Source organism: Triturus cristatus, chromosome 5_2, assembly GCF_964204655.1.
Source record: "Triturus cristatus chromosome 5_2, aTriCri1.1, whole genome shotgun sequence".
Classification (NCBI taxonomy): Eukaryota; Metazoa; Chordata; class Amphibia; order Caudata; family Salamandridae; genus Triturus; species Triturus cristatus.
The window spans coordinates 907,889,925-907,907,781 of record NC_140588.1 but is presented as its reverse complement, the minus strand read 5'-3'; the positions used below and the strand labels follow the sequence as shown (position 1 = coordinate 907,907,781).

The window sequence follows — 17,857 nt, the reverse complement described above, 5'->3', positions numbered from 1 at the left end:
TGCGCTGGCGCGCAATTAGCTGCCATGTGCCAGCGTAGGCACCCTTGTGTCATATTGCAAGGGTGACTCCGTTGTGTGGCTAATTGTTTTTGTACAGGAAATGACACCATCCTGCACAAAGACAATGATTGATGGTATTTTCCTCTTTGTATGGCAGCACGCATAGAAAGAGGAAAAAACTAGGTGAAATAAAAATATTTTTCCGCGTTGTGCCACTCCTACATCTGGGGAGGCATAGGTCTCTGATGCATTCCCAGCTTTGCAAAATGTTGTAAATCTGGGAATGTGTCAGGTTCCATGGATGTTGCATGGGAACACCCACAGCAACACCCATGGAATGCAGAGTAATGCATAAAAGGGACCCTTATTTACAAGGCCATGAAAAGACACGCTGGGTGATTCGCAAATGTGGGCAAGCCTATTGCGCCGTAGGTTTGTTAAAAAAAGTAATGCACTGGCAGTGCAATGGGCTTGTAAATGAGGCCCAAAGTATTCTACTCCCATGAATCAGTAGTTGGTCTGTCTCTACGTGATGGACAGTTCTGGTGGTAAATACTATGTTGTCATTAACACTGTAACGTGAGTATGCAGTCTTGCCAAGTACCACGCATCAGGCATTAGACTAACACATTTTAGTGTGTTGCTCTGCATCACCACACTGTAATGCATTGTCACATATAATGCATAGTCTCAGCTGTCACAAAATAAGTGCTGCAAACTGAGATGTGCTACACTTGGCAGTTCGGGCTGGACTGTTCCCATGAGGCACAGGGTCAAGACTAATTTGCATTTGGCTAGGTTCACACTGGAATGGCATGGTGAGCAAAAAAACGATGGCTTTAGGCCCAGATCTCCGTGCTGGGGTGAATGTATGACATTGTTCTGCATTCTGTCCATCAACTATTCTTTTTGCATTTGTCACCCCGAGTGGGACGGGTATGCCCAGACGTGGGTCCCGTGCTCTCCATGCCACTGAAGTCAAGCTTTCCTGGCTGAATAGGGGTGAAACCCCAAAACCGGTCCTAGGATGGTTTGTTTCTAGTCCAGGGGGGACCTGGCTTGGCAGTTCGGGCTGGACTGTTCCCATGAGGCACAGGGTCAAGACTGATTTCCATATGGCTGGGTTCAAACTGGAATGGCATGGTGAGCAAAAAAACGATGGATTTAGGCCAAGATCTCTGTACTGGGGTGAATGTATGACATTGTTCTGCATTCTGTCCATCAACTGTTCTTTTTGCAAACTGAGATGTGGCAGCTGACAGCGCATGCCTGTGGCCTGAGCTGGCTGCTCCTGCAGACTTGGGGCACTCCCAGCAGCTGAACAGGCTCACAGACTGTGCTACTACAATGTATCTTTTGCATGGTTATTCCTGCGGTGCACTGGGCAGGCTCTTGAGTCACTACAGCCTGGGTAGTGCCCAATAGCTAGAGATAGCGGGTGGGCCTGCTCCAGTCAGGTTGTGTGTTTCTGGTCATGGCGCCGTAGTAGGACAGCCTGCCAGAGCACGGGAGTGATTTGTGACAAAGCGGAGGTCAGGACTAGCTGTCTGCTCACTGCTTTGCGGGCAGCACCGGCCGCAGCAATTATGGTGCTCAGCTGGGTGGCAGTACTGCTGATCGCACCTGCCCACACTGGCCACCCAATGGGGGGGGGGGCTAAATTATTCTATCTATAGCCACCACCGCCTGCCGGATAACTATTCATGGGCTGAAGGAGAGTGAGTGCTGCAGCCAGTGACAGACAGGTCATCACCATCACAGAGTCACTGTTGACCGGTTGCAGAGGCCACCAGAAGAGTAGAGGACAGCTGGCCGCAGCCTGGACCGAGGCGGATAATTGCTGGGGGGGACGGGGTGGGTCACTGGCAGCCAGCTTGAGCTGCCTTGAGTTGCCGACACGCCAGTCACGCTGCTGGCTGGCGGCTCTGAAGATCAGAAGACTACAGACAGTAAGTAGTCTACCCATCCACCTACTTCGAAGTTGTCACTTAACTTTCAGTGTATAATATAACACAATGACCAAATTAAGTTTAATGGGAGAGTGTGCAATTTCGTATGATCCCTCCCTGTAAACCACAATGTACAGGCATAAAGATACCTTAGATTGTGTTTTTCTCATATGAATGAGAGAAAGGATGTGAAGTGGAGCAGAAAATGAGTACTGATGTATCAAAAATGTGATTTATTATCCCAAACATTGTTAGTCTAACGCCTGAGGCTTGGTACTTGGCAGGACTGCAAAAGAAAATTCACTTTGTAAAACTTACCAAGTGGGAGGGTACTCCACAACTCGATTGTTCCAGGCGCCATATTGAAGCGGTATAAATAATACTCTAGGAAAGAGGACTAATCCATTTTCACTGGCAGCTATCTTAGAGGTACACGTCACAATGATACCTAAACAACCTAAAAATGATATTGGCCCACTCGTAGCAATGTAACTCATGGCGGATTCAAAATGAAAAAAGTTAGCAGAAAATTTTCGCTTCACAATTTTATTTGATTTTTTTACCAAAGCTTACCAAGTGTGGTGCACAACTCCACAGTTTCAGTAAACTAAAATAGCGTTGTGAAACAGGGTCATATTACAGATATGTAATTACTGTCCTAAAAGAGAGGACTAATCTTTTTTTACTGGCAGCCATCCTAGGGGTTAATGTTAACAAGAACAATTATCCTAAGCCAATAACCTCATGAAGAAATCATTTTTTAAAACAAGAACCCTGAGATATAATGTTTTTAAACTAACACCAATGTATAATAGTTTTCTTCTAAGTCACGAGCCCATAATAACAAATTATAAATTATAATCCTATTTGTAAAGTGCAAACGTATCACCCATTAAGGGTTTCAAGGCACTGGGGGCCATTGGGGAGATTAAGTGAGCTATTGCCCAGAGTCACATGATGCTGAGCTGAGCTGTCCCCAGCGCCGGGAATCCAACCGCGAGCCCCGCGCTCCGGAGTCAGCTGCTCTGGCCGCAGTGCCACAATTCTCCTTAATCAAACTAGTAAACAAGTACATTGGCGCTGTGAATATAGAAGAAATATCCTTAGGTGCACGTAGTATAAATAGGATTCTCGCAAAATTCACAGTCAATAATGGGGACTATCAGGCACATGCATCAACCTTTTTTGCAAGCGCAAAAGGTGCGATTCGCAAAAATCGTCCGTATGTGCCCGCAAAAAGGGCTTCTGCGATGTATCAAACTGTAAGGGTCTCGCAATTTAAGAAATCACAATTTATTGTGATTTCTTAAATTGCGATTGCATTTAAGGAATCGCAAATTGCGATTCCTTAAATGTAATGCATGATGGAATCGCAAATAGCGATTTCGCTAATATGGGTTGCAAATTACCATCAATTTGAACTTGATGGTAATTTGCTAAAACTTGGAAAGTGCATTTTTCAAAGTTGTAGGTTACACACACATGCCCTTAGGGCATGTGTGTGCGCAAATCAATTTCAAGGGTGCAACAGGGTGTCTTTTTGACACCCTTGCACCCTTGAAATTGCATGCGCAATTTGCAAGTACCTATTGGGTACTCGCATATTGCGCATGCAATTTCCCATTCATTCCCATAGGCCTGTAGGCCCATAGGAATGAATGGGAAGGCATTCCTTAATTGCGAGTCGCAATTTGCGAGTCGCAATTAAGGAATGTTTGGGAATCGCTAATTTTATAGCGATTCCTACATGCATAGTCTTTTGCAATTCCTTAATTGCGATTCCTTAATAATCGCAATTAAGGAATCGCAAAAGCCTACATTGATGCATGTGCCCCTATGTCTCCATAACTTCTCCAGATTTATATGTATATGTATTTCCTTACTCCCCTATTTGTAACACTTCTATGTGTATTTTTGTGAATTTTTGTTATTCAAAAGGATCCCAAAAAAGGCACAGGAACACACATGTGTATTTAAAATATACATCAAATAAATAAAAAAACAAGCATCCACTGGTAAAATACAACAGAATATCGCCTTTAAGATGTCTTCATGAAGATGGAAGATGATCTATGGCATTAGCTGCTGATACACCTGAATTTGGCTTGCTTTTTAGGAATGTATTGAACCAATTATTGCACCTCGTCGTAAACAGATGAGTGAGTACACAATGACTTAGAAAGGGTGAGATTTGTGTTTTGTTCTGAAGTAAAAATGCTTTTGCTGGTGTAGGTGCCTGCACCATCACAAGGATATTTATTAGTAAAGCCCTTTTTTTGTGCTACAGCGTGTTCTGTAGATGTGTACTAGTGGCTGTCATTGAATGGTCGTAAGTGCATTGACGGTTATAGGGGCATCTTTACAAGAACTTTTCACCACCAGGACATCCACTTTTTGTACATTCTGGTGGAGATAAGCCCTTCGCCTTATTTACATGGCATCGTGAAGAAACCCAACGTGGCTTAACGCCGCCTTGTGAATAAGGCCCCCTTTTCAGCAGCACTTAGCGTGAAAGGGGTGGCAATAGGTGTTGCTGTAAGCATTCCACCGCAACACTCATTGCTTTTTGACGCTGCCTCCTATTTACAAGGCTGCGCGAAAAATAAGACAAGGGAAAACCTGGTCTTAACCTGGCGAAACGAGGAGAAATAATTAATTCTGCAGCACACATAGAAACAGCAAATCTCCATTTGTGAACGTTCATGCACAGGAAGGTGTCTCTTCCTGCACATAAACAATCATTAGAAAATGATGAGTTGCAACTTCTATGTGTGCTACATAAACCAGCACACATAGAAGTTACAAATCGCCATTACTGATTGTTTATATGCAGGAAGGGGCAGCTTGCACAATGGTGAAAGGGAGCCTGCATTGGTGCTAGGCAGCTAAATTTAGCGCCAGCACTAGGGGAACCTCTTGAGTGTGCCACATTCTTGTAAATACGGTGCATCCCAGCATTTTTGGAATGGCGGAGCGTGGTGTTAGCAATTTTGGCTTAACGCCACACTCCGCTATTCTCTTGAAAATATGCCCCGTAGTGTTTTATTTTGTTGCTCAGATAGGCCGGGAATTTTCATTCAGTGTGCTACTGGACAATAGTTCCCAAGAGTGCTACTGGACAAATAGTTCCCAAGAGTTTCATTTCCTGTTTTCTTTTTTTTTTAAACTGTTTTTTATTAATAAGAAAGAGCATTGGTGCAAATAACGTACAATTGTATTGACATGTCCATAATCGAAAACAAGACATTGACATCTTCTAAACACATACAGCGTATAAAGTATTTCATACATTCGCTACCTCCGGGGGGTCCTCAATATATCCAGTGCCCCTATTGGAACCGGAACTATTTCCTCCAAACCTTAGTGCTATAACGGGGTCACTCAGTTATCTATGTGTCATACTTCTGAGAGGGGGGGCCCGGTGTCATTTATAATGCGGGTCATTAGCTTTTGTCTCTCTCGTTGCATTTCCACTGTTGGGGATACACAGATTTCCCCTCGGTATTTGTTCCATTTCCCCGATTTATGATCCCATTTCCCAGGACATCCCCGGCCTTTGAAAACAGTTTTTTCAGCTATCATGGCTCCGTCCATATCCTTAGCCCAGTCTGATATTAACGGACTAGTGTCCTGTCACCATTTCTTTGCAATATTGCGTTTAGCAATCATCCATCCCATTGCGGCCCAATCTTGTTCCATTTGTGAGAGGTCGGTCGCGTCCCATATGTTGAGGAGGCAGAGTTTAGGAGAGGGATGTAGGGGCTTATGTTCTGGCCAGTTGGAGTGTCACCCTTTCCCAATAGGTTTGTACCTGCGGACATTCCCAGAGTATATGTAGGAAAGTACCAACTTGATTGCAGTGAGGAAGACAGAGCGGATCTGGTCGGCTCTTCAGGCGGAACAGTAACTGAGCATCAAAATACACACGATGTAGTACTTTAAGCTGTACAAGGCGAAGACGCATTGGGATTGCTACCTCTCGAGGAGAGGCAATTGAGTCCCTCCAATCGTCGTCATCCATGTCCCCCAAGTCAGATTCCCACCTCGTGCACAATTTATGCATGGGATCCGTTTGATCGTTTACCAGTTTTTTGTATGTTACGTTCCATAGGATCCAGTAATAACCGATCCTCGAGAGGAGATGAGTCTGGGAGAGTGGTTCCCCTCGGTAAGGCTGCAGAGACAGCATGTCGGATTTGAAGATATCTAAATGTCTCCGAGGGCGCGAGGTGGTATTTAGTCTGAGGTCCGGGAATGTAGCCAGTTTCCCCTTCACCCACAAGTTTCCCACTGTAGAGATCCCAATAGTGTCCCACTTATCAAATCCCGGGCAGCGGCTTAGACCGCCCAGGATATCTGGTTCCCACAGAGTGGAGGAGTGTGGCTCAATGGTTAGAGCGGCAGACCCTGAAGCAGAGTTCTTGCCAGGGACCAGGGTTCGATTCCCACCTCGGCGGGGCTTGGGCTCAATTTCCTTGGACCTGTCTATTCTCGCCTCGGTGCCTATTCTAATCACGGGCCCCACACTGCAACTATGGGCAATAGCTTGCTTAGCCTCCACACCGGCCCCAACAGTGCTAAGGATGCCTGGCTTCATCCTGGGGGTGCCCAGGAGTGGACACTTCACAGGGAATGCCAGGAGGGGTTCCACAGCGGTATGAGTATCAGCGCCAGGGAACCGCAATGGCGATACCGTGGGGTCGTCATGTGGGTCGAATACCCAATTATTAATTGCCGTCAATTGGGATGCCTGATAGTAAAGCCGTATATCAGGCAGTCCTATCCCCCCATCATATCATCCCATGGTAAGTTTGTTCATGGCGATTCAAGGTGGACGGTCCGCCCACAGTAAACCTCGTATCACACTGTCAATTTGGGCAAAATATGATTCTGGGATCAGGTATGGAGCATTCTGAAGAGCATACGGAAAACACGGCAGCGCAAGCATCTTAAACAGGGATGCTCGTCCTAAAAGGGTCAACGGGAGCATACGCCAGTGATTGGCATCCAATTTTAAATGTTGGAGGGGCCCCAGTAGATTCCGCTCGAAACAGAGTTTAGCGTCTGTGGTCACGAACACACCCAGGTACCGGAAGCCCTGAGTGGCCACAGGTATCTCATAACCCCTAGGGCTAGCAGGGGGCTCGCCCCACAGTGCGTACATCTGGGATTTGGACCAATTTATCCGATATCCAGAGTGCTCTCCAAAGATGTGGAAGATATGGAGCACTCTCCGCAGCGAACGGGCTATGGACGTTAGGTAGAGGGGGATATCGTCCGCGTACAGGGAAATGCGGTCCTCGTGGTCGTGTGTCCATTTGAATCCCCGCACCTCTGGGTCCCCCTTATCCACACCGCAAGAGGCTCCAATACCAGAGCAAAAAGAAGCGGGGAGAGCAGGCAACCCTGCCTTGTACCCCAATGAAGGGGGAAGGTGGAACAGCGATGATTATTGGCAGCGACGTATGCCATTGGTTGTGTGTAAAGTAGCCGAATCCAGCCAATCAGTTTAGGGCGAAATCCGACGCGGCTCAACACAGCAAAGAGGAAGTTCCAGTCAATGGTATCAAACGCCATTGTGGCGTCAAGGGATAGCAGGATTGCTTCCTCTTCAATAGTATCAATTCTCCCAAGGGCTCCGTGCACCCTCCATAGATTTCTGGCAGTATTTCTAACCGGCATAAAGCCGGATTGGTCCGGGTGTATTAACTCAGTGATATACGGGAGAAGTCGGTTAGCCAGGAGCTTAGCGAGGATTTAGGCCTCTACTGTAAGGAGGGAGATTGGTCGGTACGATTTGTATTCTTCCGCCGGTTTGTTGGGTTTGTGCACTACCACTATGGCTGCAGTGCGTATTTCCGCAGGAAGGAGCCCGGACTAGCAGCATTCGTTATAGAGGTTCAGGAGGTGAGGTGCCAGTTTAACTGACATAGGTTTGAAGAGCTCAATGGGAAGCCCGTTGGGTCCCATCGCTTTACCGGACCGTATCCCCATCATGGCTTTTTGAATCTCTGTCGCGGGGATGTCTGCCTCCAAGACGTCCCTATCTTGTGGGGAGAGGCACGCAACCTTGATTGTGGCAAGGAGATCAGCCAACAGTGAGGCCTGGGAGTCATCGGGGACCCTGTATGCGTCCTCAAAATGTGAGGCAAATATATTTGCGATCTCCTGGGGATCGGTATGGAGGACCTTATCGCAGTCAGCAATAGCATGGACCCATCTTGTCGCCTGCTCCTTGCGCTCCAGCCAGGCCAAGAGCCTACCTGTGCCCTGTTCATAAATTAGATGTCCAGTATTCAAGGAGCGCATCGTGGCTTCCTCCAAAAGGAGCTGTCTATAATCTTGTCGCTTAATTTTAAGGGTGTGCTGTTTAGTGGAATCTTGGGATCGTGACAGGTCAGCCTCCAGGGCTAAGATGTCTGTTTCTATTTCGACCACTCTACGGGAGCGTTCAGTACAGTGTCCCACCATCAATGATAGCGCCTTGCCCTTGATCACTGCTCCGTAAGCCCCCCAGAGTGTCACTGCCGAGGACACCGATCCCACATTCTCTGCAAAATAATAGTCGGTGTCCTGTAAGAGGGCATCTCGAATGTGCAGGATTTTAAGAACCCAGGCTGAATCTTAATAGTTCTAGGTTGCCTTGTTCGTGTCTGGTCAAAGTTTGTCAAAAGGGGCGAATGATCAGAGATCCCTCTAGCCAAACAGTGGGCCCCCTTAAAGGTAAGGATGTCCTGAGCATGATTAAACAAAAAGTAGTCAATGCGGTACTGACTTCCATGGGCGCCCGACTGGAAGGTGTAGTAAGTGTGTGCAGGGTTCAACCACCTCCATATATCTACAATCCCCGGGGCGTTAGCAAATTCCTGGAGCTGTGAGCCCCGTGTCGGGTCTTCTCACGGCGGGGAGACGATCCCTAGGGCCATCCATTGTTAAGTTAAAGTCGCCGCCTAATAGCAATATTCCCATGGGGAGTTCCAATAAAAGTGTCCCAACATCACGTAGTGTCAAGTGTTGCAGTCCTGGGGGAGCATAAACGGAGACAATGTTTAATGTGCATCCTTCCCATGTGCCCGTGACTGCTGAATATCTGCCCAGATTGTCTGTCCATGCATTGTGTATTATGAATGGTCAACCCTTTCGGAGAAGAACACCCACTCCCCTGGAACCCAATGTAAACCCGGAATGCACCACCATAGTGTACCCCTTCCTATTCAGGGCCATACAGGAATTTCCAACCAAGTGAGTCTCCTGTAACAAAACCAGATCGAGTTCTTGCCTTTTGATATAACGTAGCACAATGCCCCGATTAATCTTGTCCCCCAACCAATTTACATTCCAGGTGGCCACTTTAAGTCCCGTACCAGATGTCATCAAACATTTGTGATAAAGAGATCAGAAGCTTGGACAGATTCACCTCGAAGGGGGAAGAGGGTACCCCCCCTCCCGTCCCAACACATATCAACAGGTTGCTGTAGGCAGCGCCAGAGGCGATCACATATACGAAATACTGTAGGAGCATGTATGACAATATAGTGTTCTGAGGTATGTTGCACTAATGCGAATAACAAAAAATATACATTAAACGAACCCCCAACCCCTTCAAACTGGAACCCCCCTACCCTGCCCCCCTGCATAGCGAGACAAAAACTGCCCGCCCTCCCACAACTTGCAGAGTGCCTGTCGCCCACCCTCATCACCTTCGGGAACGTGAGCCACCCCACTCCCAACACACATTACACGCAATATCCAGATATCCGTCCCGGCCAGTAGGCCCAGTGGGCATAACGATTAAGAATTTAATCGGTTCAGGGCACGAATTGCAATTTGAAATAAGACCATTTCTAAACCATGGTGTCAAATGCACAAAACTGTGGGGTCCTCATCAAACCCAAGTGGGCACGAGTGTATAACTCAGCACTAACGAAGCCACCTTGCAATATATTGAAAAAGAAAAATCAATGGCCAAACAATCGGTCTACAATCACAGTTCAGTATTCATAGTCACCCCAAAGGTCCCTGGGAGTCCAAGTCCGAGTGTGGAGGGGAGCGCCGCTGCTACCGTCAGTCGCCTTGTCCAACTTTTGCAGACAGGAGCTTGTTCTGTCGTTTGCCAACAGTCCGCCAGCCCTCGAGCCAGTCCCAGGCGTCCTCTGGCCTCGTGAAAAAGTAGGTCTTACCTTCCGCTTCAACACGGAGTTTAGCTGGAAACATCATGGAGTATTTAATCTCCTGATCCCGAAGGGCACGTTTCACTTCCAAGAAACAACGTTGTTGCTTTTGGACCCTCAATGTGAAATCCGGAAAGAATGTGATCCTGCTATTTTCGATTGTCACTGGGGGAGCCGCTCTGGCGGTCTGAATGATCACATCCCGGTCACGATAATTGAATATGCGGGCCAAGAGCGGTCGGGGGGCTCCCGGCTTCGGCCTCCCCCCGGGAACCCGATGGGCCCGCTCAACTGAGAAGCACTTAGACAGTCCGCATGGCTGAAGTTGTTTCAATATGAGTTCCTCAACAAAGAGATCCGCAGCTTGTCCTTCCGCCCGTTCCAGAATTCCAAGAATGCGGACATTAGTACGCCGCATCCTACCTTCGTAATCGTCCAGTTGTTGGGCCATGGCGTCATGAGAGGTGCGTAGTCCAGTGGCTTGCTTTTTAAGGAGAGTGGTATCAGTCCCAAGTGTAGCCGTAGTAGCCTCAACAGTGCTTACGCACTCCACCATTCGTCTCATGTTCTCTCTTATCACAGTCACCTCCGTGGCAACCGTATCAATCCTAGTCTCTAGAGAGGAACGCACTGCTGTGATCGCTGCAAGGATATCTGTATTCGTAGGTTTGGTTGCTTCCGCGTGGGCCCCCGCCGTCTCCGCTGTCCCATGGTCGTCACCCTGCTGCTTTTGCCATGCAAACTTGTCGAATTTGGTCTGTGTCCCAGTGCGACCACTACGTCCTGCCGCCATGCTGACTTTTGCAGGGGGTAGTAGTGGGATGTTCGGCTAAACCCACTACTCACCACCGCCTGCGGTGAACTCCTCTTCCCGGCCTGTCGGGTTTGGCGGGTGCAGCCTCAGACGTTTAACCAGTGCCACCTCTTTTGGAGCCGAGGGGAAGCACACAAATTTCAGAATGGTCCTCAGGCACCCCCCGGGCCTCAAGACGGCGCCGCAGGCACAGAGCCGAAATAGTCCCTCTTTTCTCAGCATGGCAGAGCCTGTCGGATGGAGTGGCCCCTGGTCCGACAGGACCAACCTCCCGGGGTATGGCCTAGAAAAACCAACTCTCTGTAAAAGTCATGTTAATGCTCACAACTGAGTTCCCGGGCACTTACGGGCCAGAAGCGGCCAGTTGTTAGTGTCTCCCGTGGGCCCAGAGATATCAACTCTCCCTCAGGCAATTCACACGGGAGGGGCAACTTCAGGGTCGATCTTATTCTGGGGCTGCGACACCCCATGGCCCCTGTGCACTCTGCCTGAATTTATATGCCTCCGGTGGTCTGTATGGTGCCAGAGGGAGGTTCTCTCACCGGTGAGCAGTTACCCTGTAATTTCCCTAGCACACCGGATGGTATTTGTAGTTCCTCAGGCCTGCTGGGAGAGGCTAAGTGCATGGGGGGGAGGCCCGAGTCAGGCCGCTCCGATATCGGAGTTACAATCCACACGGAGCGGAGATCTGTCACGGCCCGCCCCAGGGCCACACTCACGCCCCACCGAATCTTCCGTAGGCGGCGTCCTTATCAACACAATCTCAATGTCCACCCGGGGACAGCAGCGCCGCCCGCACTCCCCAGCTGCACAATCAGTGTGCAGGCCGCAGCCGCGGTCTTGCGTTCAGGTCTTGCGCCGGGAAGGCATCACAATACTGCTGCGCGGCCACTGCCGTCCGAGCCGGCACAGGATACGGCGTCGCTTGGCTCCGTCCAAGAGTGCCCAAACTTCACCCACAGCGAGATCCCTCACCAGTAGCTGCCCCGCGCCTCTCAGGAGTAATTTTGGCCAGGGCGGATGCAGTTTGACGGATGGTTTCGGGAGTGGTGCAGCGGAGCAAAGCTACCCTGTGGCCATTCCTGTTGGCAGTTGGCCACGCCCCCATTTCCTGTTTTTTTAACTGAAAGTACCCTTGTGGTTGTTGGGAATTTCGTCCCAGATTTGTTAACATTGGCGCAATGCCGCAAGACAACTTGCTGCGCTACGTCAAAAGAAGAGAACAGGATTGCATCATATTTACTAAGATATGGCCAATTCCTGCTCTCTCTGTGCACTGCCTAGCATCAACACAGGCACCCGTGCGCCATGGTGCTAGGGTGCCTGCATTACAGGCAGGATTGTTTTTTGTGCAGAAGGGAACACTTTCCTGCACAAAAACAACCCTCATAGGCATTTTCCTCTTTCTCTGTTTACTGCAGAATGCTGCACACGTAGAAAGAGGAAATAACTGGGAGAAATAAATACATTTCGCCTTGTTACCCCTCTGTTGGGATGGCAAAGCATTTTGGTGCATTCCATGGTTTACTATTCTCAGCACATCTGGGAAAGCTCCAAAATATATGGGTCAGTGCGTGGGAACGCCCACACTTCACCCATAGAACATCTTCCCAACCAGAGTAACACAAGGCAGCTGCTTGCGCTGCCTTGTGTTACTAGATGTACTAAGCCACTTAGAGCCACTGGTGAGTAAATCTGATTTAAGAGCTCGCAGTGCCTTGCATGACGCACGGGCAACGCATGCCTTTAGTTAATCTGGCCCTTGGTGCAGCTGAGAGATTTGATGTTCAGGCAAGGAGAGGGAGACACATTTGTCTAGGTCAAACCAAGATATTATATTTCCTATTTCTCTTGTTTTGGTGTCTGGAGGGGGCTCAAGGGTAAAATACATCTCATTAGATGGAGATGGTTGTTGGGGGTGCCAACGCCATAGCCAGAGCACGCATTGAGCCTTATTGTCTGAGTAAACGGTCAAGAGATTTAACCTTCCTTTTCGGGTGATAGATTGTCATAGAATGAGCAGTGGACTTTGAAATATACTGCTGGATCTCCACGTCATGAAGTAGTGCGGCGTTTATGACATTCATTGTTTTGTACATTGAACTTGCTGCCTACCATAGAACATGCTTATGATGGTGTACAGTTAAAAGTCGTCATGTTTGGGCGGTAAGCGGCAGACTGTCGCCGAGTCTGGCGCACGGCTGACAGCGAACCGGCAACGCACCCGGCCCTCCATGCTATATTACAAATGGGCCCAGGAGGCCACATAGTGACATGGCTGTATAAAGCGACCCGAGAATTGAACACTGTGCCACTCACCTCTCTACGAGACAAATGTCAAGCTGAGATCCAGAGACCCCTCCATGACAAATAATGGGAGCAAGCGTTAGAATACACCAAAAAAGTATCCCGAAACTACCGATTCAAAAACATACAGTTTTTCATACTGCATCGCGCATATCTGACACCAGAAAATCTTCAACAATACTACCCCAACGCATCATTCTCATGCCCGAGACGCCAAGAACCTAATGCTACTTTCCTGCACATGTCCTGGAGTTGCCCAACACTCCCCCCTACTGGAATGTAGTGCGCACCACATTGTGCAAGGTAACGGGGCTCACGGAAAGCCAGCACGTTAGGTATATTTAAACACCGCAAGCAAGACAAAGTTGAAATAAGGTTCACCTCTCTAGCTCGCCTACTAGCCAAACGAAGCATTGCCATGCCCTGGAGAACCCCGGCAGGGCCCCCTATGGCAGCCTGGAAGGGAGCAGCCGCAAAATGGGGAGCATCAGAGGACGATGCACTACGCCGTGAAGAAGTCAGCGGCATCCGTAAACACCCCATCTCCATGCAATGGGCAACACTCTTGCACACTTAAACATACCACCGAACACAATGAGTCCCCTCAATCACCGACAAATCCCTCAGAGGCCTCTTCAGAGGAACCTAATCCAAAATGCAACCAAGACGACCATCCCCGCGCGCACCATACACGGGCTGCAAACGCAGAGCAGATATGAATGCCAAAATATACACCCCCAGATGTACCCCACCTTGCTACCCTCACACCATTATCGTAACGAGAAGTCTCAATGATGCACACTTGCATGTAATACTTTGCACTCTTACATACACAGTGTAGTCCGACCGGTTCAACCCCCCCAGTTCAGTTAGGGTTGAGCTCTTCCCCCATTAACATGGATTCTTGCATCCACCAGAAACAGATGCTAGGCATCGCTGTAATACTCAAATTAATTGCAAATACCCCCCCCCCCCCCAACCAGGAACAGGAAGGAGAACTGAACACTAAGACAGAACCCTGGCTACGCACATGTCAACGCTTCACAAAGTCATTCATCCAACTGCATGCATAGGCTCTTATGCGAATACCAATTGTTAATAAAGTTGTCACTTGAATGTCTGCAATGACAATCAAATAGAAATAATTTACTTAAAAAAAAGATGGTGTACAGTTCAGACCACTATAGGATTTCTATATATGACCAAGGCAAAAACACAGGAGTGCATGTGTCTGAACATCAAGACCTGCGATTGGAGAGAAGGAACTCAAAGTGACACATAAAATGTCCTAAATATCACTTTATGCAAATATTCGTTGTGCTCAAAGGCTGAATTTATTCTTTTTTTCTGCAGGATCTAAGACCACTTTATGAAGGAAGATGCCGTTATTTTTCCAAAGGCGCTGCCTTTTCAGAACAGACTACCGAGGTGCGTTTTACCGCCTCTCTTTCATCATTTATTCCTGTTGGCCTATATTTGTGTGTGTGTTGTGATTTATTTTAAGACGTCAGACTAACGTGACTCTATCCTCAGTAATTCAGCAGCTGGTAAAAATCCTGACGCTGTGTAGATGGCTGGAGGAATGTTATTAATGTCAGAACTCGTGTTAACAAATGGGACACCCCTAAGGGGGAAGGGCGTGGATCATTAGGTTGTGGTTGACATTCCGCTTCGAACTGGTTTTAAGGCACACAACAATGTAGTCCTTTGTATGCGATGATGCAAGAATATGTCATCAACTGCCATTTCCCGACCCGCTGGTTTTGTCGGTTAATTCATTAATTAGCCTGGAGCTGAACAACAAGATTTGGAGGCAGGTTTTCTTTCCCAAGACATTCTTAATAAGATTCTTTTTTATTGGTTTGGTTAAGAAATTGTAAACAAAATTAAAAATTAAAAATCAGTCTGTTGCTGAAATCGAAACAGACCCAGTAGCTTCAGGGTGTGGTGAGGGGTAAAAGAGTGTAGGAGGAAGAGTTTCCGAAGGCAAAGTTCCCCTCAGGTCACCCTACTGACTTACGCAGATGGAGTTGAACCAGTTCTCCATACTGGCTTCAACAATCGCGAACCGACATCCAGCGTCTGTAGGTAAAGGGATTCTGCTCACTGTACCATGATCACCCAGCTTCGGCAGGGAAATCATCTTCTCCCACTGGAATAATTGATGTTTCTGGTTTCAGCATCTCACAGGTCTGTTTCTGAAAGTCTCTCCCCCGCCAGCTATCTCCTTCTACTTGGCTGTTCACATGAAAAACAGAAGATACTTGAGTTTATTCCCTATTTCATGTCCCCTCGATTGCTGTGATTGTATGACTTCCTTCCCCCATGCCTGCCTCTCTCTGGTGATTGGTTCCTTTGACATGTTCCTTTTGTTATCAGCTCCTCGGGGTCTTTCCTCTAATCCTGTGTGGTGCTGTTGCTGAACTGCTCCAGGAAATGGAACTTTTCCCAAGAGAAAGAGAAAGAGGGGCTTTGACCATGCTGGCACAGATGTGTTGGGGACCACGGGAAGTGGGATTTGATGGTGTAAGTCTTCCAAGCTGGTTCTAACTTGGATGCACAAGGCTGCAGGAGAATTAAAGTGTCATCTGGCAGTGTTTGAAGTAAAGTGCCGGATCAGCATTTAGGAGTCAGAAGGGCCAAGTGTGGAAGGAGATGTTTGTTCCCACTGCAACATTTGAACTGGCTGTGCAGGATAGGGGTACGCATGTCCATCCCGGTTAAAGTTTACTCTGGGGCTCCTGGTGCCATATGCTCTGCCCCTAAACTTTCCTATTCCAGGGGACTAGGTTACTACGGGACTCGTCAGACTCATGCGGATTAGAAAGTCAGTATTAGAGTGAAGAATGCCCTTGAGATGTTGTGCTCACTGGAACAACCTCAACCCTCTGGAATTAATATCCTTAAGTTTAGCCAACTAGACTGAAGGAGCAAGATCAGTGTCCAATGTAAGGGTCTGCCTAATAGTAACAAGCACCCTGTTTGAAAGATTGGGAATCCTTTTGGTTATGGCATTTCATTTGACCTGATTGGTGGATTTCTTTTGTATTAGATCCAAAAAGTGGGCTGGCTGTCTGAGAACAATATGGAAATATCGTAGAAATCCCCAAAAAGATCTTTGGGCATATTATATATTTCAGTGACTTGACAATTTGATGGGATGGGGTGACAAATTCAATTTTGTTCTTCACATCCCAAATATTTGACTGTTGTTAAAAGTCTATCAGAGAATATCAGACTGCCATTGTAAGGGCTGATAACGATGTCGGTCGGAAAGGCTCCTAACGGGATTCGGATTCTCCAAATCCAATTCGGAACCTATGTTTCCAACCGAATCAGATACATTTCCGAACAACCTATCACAATGCAGGGAAACCATTCGGGCTGTTTGATTCAGTTCCGATCGGCAGGGTTAGCCAGAGTAGTTCGGAGCCCAATCGTACAGCTCTATGGACATGGTTTCCGACCAAGCGATTACGATGGTCGATTCTGACAGCCATTCTGAATAAGTCTGCCCGACACGAAACGTCTGTCGGAATCTGACTTTGGGGGCCTGTTGCAGGCCTGCCATCATCTGTAGGCCTCCGGTTATGGCCCATTGGGGTACCTAAGGGACCCCTCTTTCCAACCATGCACAGTGTGGCAGGCATCATGAGGTGCCCGCCACAGGGTGCAAATTTTTCGCAACCGCCCCTTTTTTCAATGGGAGCCTGTGTTCTCTTTCGGAACACAGGCTCCCATTGAAGTCAATGCAAGTCCGACCAAACGATGCTGGGAATCAGTCAGTCAAACTCCTAGAACCCGATTCGGTTGGAAACGATCCCGAAACCGATTCGGTCGGAAGAGTACCCGACCGACATCGTATTCAGCTTCTAAGTTGTCATGTCAATTGATCGCATAAAAAAATGGCCTTTCTAGAGTTTCAGGATGTTTTAAAAAAATATTCCCTTTTTGCTCCCGGGTTTTGCACATATATCAGTGCATGTCTGGGAAAGAAGGAGACTCCGATATTTTTTGCCTTGAGAGCAAGCATAGAAGACATGAATCTTTTGAGTGGGTTTCATGTCTTTAGCAGAATAGCCACTTCAGATACATCTCATTGACTGCTTGCAAATATAGGACTATGAGAAAACACAACAGAACCATATCATTTTATATTTCACACGTTATAAGAAATATTTTAAGTAGGAATTAAACTTCCTCTACATGCAGTAATCTGCTTTCTCCATCTTTTGTAGTGACACAGCAGATGGCTGCATGAGTGTTGAGCTGGATGAAGCTACCCAAGGCTGTTGTAAAATGCGCAGGTGCTACAGTCTCTGTACTTCAGGGTGGCTGCCTGGAAACCTGGCGCTGCCAATGAGGGGAGAGTAGTCTCATTTAGGTTACATTTGGTGAAGCGCTGAGGCGGACCCAACAAGTCCTAGGAGTGTTTGATCCACTCTCCCTCCTGTCCCTGCATGATCTGGGGAGAGGAACATCCCCCACAATGGCCCCTCACTGCAGAATGGATACAGAGCCGAAGTGTGTGTAGAGGCCCGACTGGGAGAAACGACTCTCCACCTGCTGTGCTGATGCGGAAAACCATCGGACAAGGGTCAACGGGTCGGACATTC

At 47.9% G+C, this 17,857-nt stretch overlaps 1 protein-coding gene across 4 annotated transcripts in view; it reads left to right on the top strand.

Annotated features, from left to right (window-relative positions):
• Window positions 1-17,857, top strand: part of TMEM255A (transmembrane protein 255A) — a 280,465-nt gene that overhangs the window by 194,202 nt on the left and 68,406 nt on the right. For all 4 annotated transcript variants that reach the window (XM_085608098.1, XM_085608097.1, XM_085608100.1 and 1 more), the window contains one exon: window positions 14,595-14,669. In XM_085608098.1, coding sequence (XP_085464224.1) covers window positions 14,595-14,669 — 75 coding nt within the window. The remainder of the gene's footprint in view (window positions 1-14,594; window positions 14,670-17,857) is intronic.